This window comes from Chiloscyllium plagiosum, unplaced genomic scaffold (assembly GCF_037043375.1).
Source record: "Chiloscyllium plagiosum isolate Xiang-an unplaced genomic scaffold, Cpla_swu_hap1 HiC_scaffold_40, whole genome shotgun sequence".
Classification (NCBI taxonomy): Eukaryota; Metazoa; Chordata; class Chondrichthyes; order Orectolobiformes; family Hemiscylliidae; genus Chiloscyllium; species Chiloscyllium plagiosum.
Window position 1 is genome coordinate 33,924,258 of NW_028270178.1, and position 8,260 is coordinate 33,932,517.

Consider the following 8,260-nt stretch of genomic DNA (forward strand, 5'->3'; position numbering starts at 1 on the left):
CTTTTTAACAGAGTTTTCGGGACTCTGTGATTTTAACTTGGGTTGGTCGTGGGAGCTGACCACTTCCTTTCACTCCTCTCAACACAGGCCACGAAGGGTCGCCTTCCTACCTTCCCTATTCTGCTCCCAGACAATATTGGCTGGTGACCTTACCTCGCGTCAGTGGTTACCCTGGTGCTTGGTACTTCCTTGAGAGAGTCAGTGTCCGCGGACCACTGCCACAGCAGGACAGGTTAGACCTGTCCGCAGGACGCTCCTTCTCTCCAGGGTTGGGGTCCCACAATGTCACGGACCTCTGGTTCGAGCTGGGAATAGAGAACAGACTGCAGCACCTACAAACACAGATACAAACAGGACAAACTCACGAGAGGAATACAGGACAAACACGACACAGACAAACAAGACAGCAGGGACCCTGTCAATGAACCACGATCTGTAGATGTCTTAGTATCAAAGCGAAAATTTAATCGACGATCTCTCCATCTATCTTGCTGGACTTTCTCTGCCGATATTCCCCAGAAAATCAAGGTAGATAAAGATTAACTCTTTCCTGCGGTTTGTGATTTTCGAATGAGGAGCGGAATCTGTCAATTAGGACGAGACCGATCCAGCAAGGCATGAAGAAGGACTTTGACACGCACTGGATCATGTCCATGGCAGAAGTCCTGGCTCAAAGCGGATCACGCCTCTGCCAAATTAGTTACACTTTAAGTTGGTTGGTTCAGGAGCCTACCCGACTCCCTCCCCAGGCCAAGGCTGTGTTGGCTCAACACCGAATTGCCGCTGTTGCTAGATTAGAATTGTGGCCACCCTTTGCAGTCATTTAGCCTCTCTCTGGTCTGACCCGCTGGGGCAGGGTTGGCCGCCAGGTCTGAATTGGGCTAAATTTAAAATATCAAGTTCGCTGACCCTGTTGAGAGACAAAATAAAAAAAGGGGGGGGGGCGGGGCTGCCAACTAACGCCAAACTGTTGGTGAAATTAGCTCAGTAAAGCAGGGACCACACAAACCAGATTGGGTGAAACTGACAAGCTGTTTATTACAAGCGATATCGCTGGAAGAGAAGCTGACTCGGCTGACACAGAACTGACAGTCTGTTACAGGGAGATCAAGGGTTCTCTTCCCTGAACAGAGAATCGTGCCAGTTTTTTTTACAGGAATACTGTACAATGATGCTCATTCAAAATAGGGAAAATACAGTGGTCTTGATAATTAAGTAATCCAGTTCCCATGGTGATAATCACAAAGCAGTTATCAGAAGAATCTACTGATTTTAGATACGATGACGCATCATGGCAGCATCAATCAGTTCTTAATGGGATCAGGAGATTCCAGCTCTCTTCGAGGGTCAGTGAAAATCTCCTGTGAGCGAGGTATTCTGGTGCCTCTCTCTCTGATCTGTCCTTTCTGTGGCTTTCATAACATTGGGTTACAACACTGCTCTTAGGGCTTTGGGACAGCAGTGTTGATCGAGACCAGGAAGCTTATTGTGAGTTGCTCTTGGGAAGTGTATTCCCTGGTCTGCGAGTGACTATGGTCATGTCTGGTTTCTCTTGACAGCTTGTTTGATCAATACTGATGCATTCTGGGTGTTCCTTGTCCGGTTTGGACAGGCTTGATTTTCTGTGTTCTGTGTGGCCATGCTGTGGGTAGGCAGGGCGGGGCAGATGTTTTCCCACAGTGACAAACAGTCAACTCCTTATGCATCACCATTCAAACTAGCAACCGTTTCCATCTAAAAAGGAAGCGTGTGTGTGTATGTATGTGTGTGTGTATATATATCTACATAGATCATGGATCATAGAACACTACAGCACAGAACAGACCCTTCGGCCCTCGATGTTGGACCGACCTATGAACTATTCTAAGCTCATCCCCCTACGCTATTCCATCATCATCCATGTGCTTATCCAAGGACTGTTTAAATACCCTTAATGTGGCTGAGGTAACTACATTGGCAGGTAGGGCATTCCATGCCTTATCACTCTCTGATTGAAGAACCTGCCTCTGACATTAGTCTTAAATCTATCACCCCTCAATTTGTAGTTCACTGTCTCTCTCTAACTAATCCTCTGATCATCTTGCATGTCTCTGTCAAATCCCCTCTTAGCCTTCTTCTTTCCAATGAGAATAGACCCAAGTCTCTCAGTCTTTCCTCATAAGACCTTCCCACCAGACCAGGCGACATCCTGGTAAATCTCCTCTGCACCTTTTCCAATGCTTCCACAGCCTTCTTGTAATGGGGTGATCAGAACTGTACACAATATTCCAAGTGTGGCCAATTTAGCGTATTGTATAGTTGCAGCTTGACATTGTGGCTCCGGAACTCAATCCGTCTACCTATGAAACCTAACACACCGTATGCCTTCTTAACAGCACTATCAACCTGCGTAAAAACTTTCAGAGACCTATGTACATGGACTCCAAGATCCCTTTGCAAATCCACACTACCAAGAATCTTTCCATTGACACAGTACTCTGCCTTCCTGTTATTCTTCCCAAAGTGAATCCCACCACATTTAGCTGCATTGAACTCCATTTGCCACCTCTCAGCCCAATACTGCAGTTTATCCAACTCCCCCAGCAGCCTGCAACATTCTTCCACACTGTACACTACTCCACCGACTTTAGTGTTATCTGCAGATTTACTAACCTATCCACCTAGGCCTGTGTCCAAGTCATTTATGAAAATGACAAACAGCAGTGGTCCAAAAACAAATACCAAAACACACCACTGGTAGCCGGATTCCAGGCTGAATATTTTTCATCAACCACCACTCGCTGCCTGCTTCCTTTCAGAAAGCCAGTTTCTAATTCAAACTGCTAAATCACCCTCAATCCCATGCCTCTGCATTTTCTCCATGTATGTGTGTCGGTGAGTGTGTGTGCGTGTGTGTAAATGTTTATTATTCTCCCTCTCTGTTTCTAGCTCTTGTATGAGGATCCCTCATAGTGAAGCAATTTGATTCTCTCCATCTCTGCATCGTTCAGGTTTCAGTTCCCACATCTACTGCAGATCAGGCTCGAGGGGCCTAGTACGGATGGTCTTATGCTCTTAATGCTATCTCCCAGCTCTTGGCCCATGTCCTGGAGGCTATGACTACACAAGGGACGGATCTGAAGCTTTCTCCGGTCTTCCAAGGGTCTCTGAGTGAACCAGCCTTTCTGGGTTGGAATTCCAGACTCTGAGTGAGAAATGAAATCTTCTCAAGGCTCCTCTTAGTCTTTGACTGCAAGGTGGATCAGGCCAGCCACGGGTAAGTGAAAAGCAGGTCAGATGTGCTCACTCCCCTAATTCGGAATGACGTGCGGGAGAACATTGTATCCTTCATCAGACTATTGTGCTATCCCACCTGGCTGCTATCAAGGTGCAGGCTGCCTATGATATGGGTTATACAACGTGTGCCCCTGCTCTGATTGGTTAGCTCAGCTGGCTAGGCAGTCGTTTATAATGCAGAATAAAGACAACAGTGTGGGTTCAATTCCCACACTGAATGAGGTTACCATGAAGGACTGTCCTTCTCAACCATTGCCTGAGGATCGGTGGCTCTCCCTGCCCCCCACTGCTTAAAGCACCACCAGTCATCTCTCTCTAATGAGGGCTGCCCTATTGTCTATTAAGTCTACAGTGACATTGCAGACTGAGCTCTGTACGCAGGTCTGGTCACCATACTGGCAGAGTGATGTTAATGTGTTGGAACCATAGAAATGGTTTCTGGACTAAGATCCCCTGGAATCAGTAAAGTTTATGATGAGGAAAGGGCCCTTATGTGATCATTATCAAGAAAAGTCAGGGTCTATAAAGACAAGCTGTTTTCACTGGGTGGGAATTCCGAAACGAAGGAGCAGAGTTTGAGAATTCAGACCATAGTGTTCAGGCAGTGCATTCCACGCCCCTACCTTTCTCTGAGTGAAGAAACTACCTCTGACAGCTGTCCAATATCTATCACCCCTCAATTTGAAGCCATGCCGCCGCATGCTAACCATCACCATCCGAGAAAAAGGCTCTCACTGTCCACCCTATCTAACCCTCTGATTATTTTATATGTCTCAATTACATCACCTCTCAGACTTCTTCTCTCATATGAAAACAGCCTCAAGTCCCTCACGCTTTCCTCTTAAGACCTTCCCTCCATACCAGGCAGCATCCTCATAAACCTCCTCTGAACCCTTTCCAAAGCTTCCACATCCTTCCTATAATGCGGTGACCAGAACTGAATACAATACTCCAGGTGCAGCTGCACCAGAGTTTTGTACAGCTGCAGCATAACCTCATGGCTCTCATACTCAATCTCTCTACCAATAAAAGCTGACACATTGTATGCCTTCCTCACAACCCTATCAACCTGTGTGGCAACTTTCATGGACCTGTGTACCTGGACACCGAGCTCTCTCTGCCCATCCACAGTACCAAGAATCTTACCATTAGCCCAGTACACTTTATTCCTGTTACTTCTTCCGAACTGAATCATCCCGCACTTTTCCACATTCAACTCCATTTTCCAAAGCTCAGCCCACCTCTGCAGCTTATTTTTGTCTCTCTATAACTTACAACATCCTACGGCACTATCCACAACTCTACCGAACTAAGTGTCATCTGTAGATTTACTAACACAGCCTTCTATGTCCTCTTCCAGGCAATTGATGTAAATGACAAACAGCAGTGGCCCCAGAACAGATCCTTGTGGTATACCATTTGTATGTGAAGTCCAGGATTAATATTTCCCATCCACTACCACCCTCTGTCTTTTTTCAGTTAGTCAACTTATGATACAAACCGCTAAATCACCCTCAATCCCATGCCTCTGTATTTTGTGCAATAGCCTACCATGGGGAACCTGACCCAACCAATGATGGTCACATCCCATGAGTGCATATTTTTAAAACATCGTTTCATGGTCTGGAAACAATAGGCCCCTCCTGTTTTGTTAACTGTGGAGTGTTCTTTATTTATAACACAAGAAATTCATGTAACCAGGTATTTTACTGCGTTACTAATCTTCGCTCTGAATGCAGACAATGTTGCTGCATAAATAAATGTGTTTATGCAACAACTTAGGTTCCGCAGCATGTGACCAACTTTCCTGAAGTGATACTGAAAATCCGAGTAATTATCAGAATTGTTTCCTTGAATGGCATAATGTAAGAAATTTACAACACTGATGAACCACAGGAGGATGAAGCTCCCAGAGATGGAGAGCAGCAAAATCACAGCCTTTCTTCTGCTCTCCATCTCTGGGTCTCTGTGATTCTCGCCTTTGCTCTCACCCTTCAGCCTCTTCCGGACTTGGCTGGTCACTAAAGTGTGTCTGACTGTCAGAGCATTGAGTGACAGAATTAAAGCGAATGGTATTAAAGGTCTTAAAACTGTATCAAGCCAATCTAAAGCCACCCACCAAGTTTCAGTAAAGTAGCTTGACTTTGTTATACAGCCGAATGGCACATTGTTGACTATCATCCGAGGCTCATATTGAAAATAGAAGGGAATGTTTTTCAAACAGAACAGGGTGCAGGTTGTTGCGAGAACCACAGTCGCAGTTTTCTCAGTGCAGTATTTTGCTTTCAGTGCCTGACAACAAATGATCACAAACCGGTCAAAAGAGAAAGTGACGGTGAACCAGACAGAGCAGTCCCTGGCTGAACGTAACAGCACCCCAGTAACACTACACACAGAAGTGATGTCCAGGAAACACCGTGGGTAATAATAAGAGCGAAATCTTTTCACTATAATGCCAAAGATAATGACCAGAAGATCAGCAGCTGCCATAACTACCAGGTAGCGAGAAGTACAAGGCGAAATACCGCACCTTCCCCGTGAAAGGATAGCAATTGACAGCAAATTAACTGTGGAAGAAAAATGGGAAAGATGTGGTGAATTACTGATACGAACAATCCCCCTGCCTATTCCAGAGAGCAACAGTATGACCTTACCACCAAAATCCAGCACACTGTGTGAGTGGAAGTGGTCAGGTTGAGTGAATTTAAACACTTTCACACCCACCTGAGATTGATCTTCCAACCTAGTGACTACAGAGATTATGGAGTTTGGACAGAGACTGAGCTCATGGCCCATCCTAGGAGAGCAGAGGGAAGTCTGTGATTTTGTTTGATTTGTATGGGCACTATCTGAATGTGTGTATTGGATTCTTCCAGTTCTCAGCTCCAACTCTGGCAGGTGCAGAATCCCATCAGAAACCTCACCCCCAACTCATTCACAGGACTGGAGAATGGACTGTCAATAAATCAATCTCACCCTTCCTCCTTGGATCAGGTCATGCCCTACTCTTTGTATCGGACCAAATCCTGATTGGAGCCACAACAGGATCAGCAATTAGGTCATCTGCTTGAGAACTTGGAGTGCAAGCTCGTAGTTCCGTGAAAGTAGGGGTGCAGGTAGATAAGATAGTGAAGAAGGTATGCTTTCCTTTATTGATCAGAACACTGAGCATAGGACTTGCGAGGTCACGTTATGGTTGTACAGGATATTGGTTAGACCACTTCTCGAATATTGTATTCTGTACTGGTTACCCTGCTATAGGAAGGATGAAGTGAAACTTGAAAAGTTTCAGAAAAGATTTACAAGGATTTTGCCATATTTGTAAGGTTTGAGCCAACAGGAAGATACTGAAAGGCCTGTGGCTGTTTGCCTGGAGCATCGGAGGATGAGGGGTGACCTTATAGAGATTAAAAGAATCAGAGGGGCATGGATAGGACAAATAGTCAAGGTCTTTTTCCTGTGGTGGGCAAGTCCAGAACTAGGGGGCATAGTTTCAGGATGAGAAGTGAAAGATTTAAAAGGAACCTGAGGGGCAACTTTTTCACACAGAGGGTGGTGCGTGTATGGAATGAGCTACCAGAGGAAGTGATGGAGGCTGGTACACCTACAACATTTAAGTCTTATATGAGTATATGAATAGAGAGGGATTAGAGGAATATGGTCCAAGAGCTGGCAAATGGGACTCGCTTAATTTAGGATATCTGGTCTGCATGGCTGAGTTGAAATGAAAGATATATTTCGTTGCTGTGTGACTCTACGACTCTATCAGAACCTGCACAAAATTTGAAACAAAACTACTCAATTTGTCTTCCACAGGTGCAGCAGAACAGAACATGCAGGGCTCCCTTAGTGGCAATATTGAGTTTTAGGACAGTTGTGATATTTACACTGTAAATCAACACATCCATGCATCACAAATGTCTGGGTGTGCAGGGATCCGGAGGGGAATCTGTCAAGCTTGGTGAGGAGAAGAGAATTTCCAGATGGGATGGCAGTTAGATAAAGCTTTCTAAATCAAAACGGAGCACATATCCCACAATTCCTTTGCATCACAAAAAAAAAACAATCAGAGTTTTAAATTTCACAACTGATCCAGCATCCACTGCCATTTGTGGAAGAGAATTCCAAACATCTCCCATCCTGAGTGTATCGAAGTGCTTCTTCATGTCTTGCTGGATCGGTCTCGTCCTAATTGACAGATTCTGCCTTCTCATTCGAGAATCACAAACCACTGGAAAGAGTTAAATCTTTATCTTCCTTAATTTTCTAGGGAATATCGTGTAGGACTTCACTCAGATCACACCTTTTTATTTCGAGAGAAAACTGGCCTGATTTGTGAAATAAAACATAAATTACTGAATAAACCGAGGAGGATGGGCAGGAAATGTGGGTGAGAAATCAGAGTAAATGCGTTCGGTCCAGTGATCCTTCGTCTGAACTCATACCACGTGCCCTCACACCGAATTGAATCAGAAGAGATGACAGAACACTGAGATCAGAGATTGTTGCAGCCGCAGTGAGGTTAGGAGTCTGTGTCAGTGGAGAATTCTACCGAGAATGCTGCTTCAGTGAATTGCTGTGACTTTTCTGATGCCTGGATAAGGCTGACCACTCAGTGAGCTGGAGACATTATCGTCCAAAAGATAAAACCAGAGAGCAGATCAGCAGCAGATTAAAACTAGTTCAATTCTCATAAAGCCTTACCAGGAACGCCAATAATAGCAAGAATGGTGTAGAATGCCTTCTCCACTTGTTGAATTGGTCGGTGCATTTTTTCTGGGCGAGGTGACCTGTCCCTTCAGGCAGCTGACAATCTCCTTGTTTGAAACTCTGAGCTGATGCATTCCCAGAGACGCTCACTTATACAGTGTGGAAGCTCCTTGGAGAGATCGAGGTGACAACATTACTCAACTTTGTTGCTGTGTTTCAAATTTCTGTCAACGAACAAACTAATTACAATAACAAGTTTAATCCAAATAATGAA

At 44.9% G+C, this 8,260-nt stretch overlaps 1 protein-coding gene across 1 annotated transcript; it reads right to left on the minus strand.

Moving 5' to 3' along the window:
* Positions 1-4,965: 4,965 nt before the first annotated feature.
* LOC148138450 (putative G protein-coupled receptor 139) lies at positions 4,966-8,047 on the minus strand. The gene is made up of 2 exons (XM_087981533.1): positions 7,981-8,047; positions 4,966-5,843 (listed from the first exon to the last, which is right to left on the minus strand). The coding sequence occupies exons 1-2, from the start codon at positions 8,045-8,047 to the stop codon at positions 4,966-4,968; spliced, it is 945 nt and encodes a 314-aa protein (XP_087837659.1).
* Between the last annotated feature and the right edge of the window lie 213 nt (positions 8,048-8,260).

Bases quoted from the DNA above. Each gene is read 5' to 3' on its own strand.
- LOC148138450 (XM_087981533.1), bottom strand. From the start codon at position 8,047: ATGCACCGACCAATTCAACAAGTGGAGAAGGCATTCTACACCATTCTT. The intron at 5,844-7,980 runs GTAAGGCTTTAT...TTTCTTCCACAG, and splicing joins TGCTATTATTGGCGTTCCTG to TTAATTTGCTGTCAATTGCT.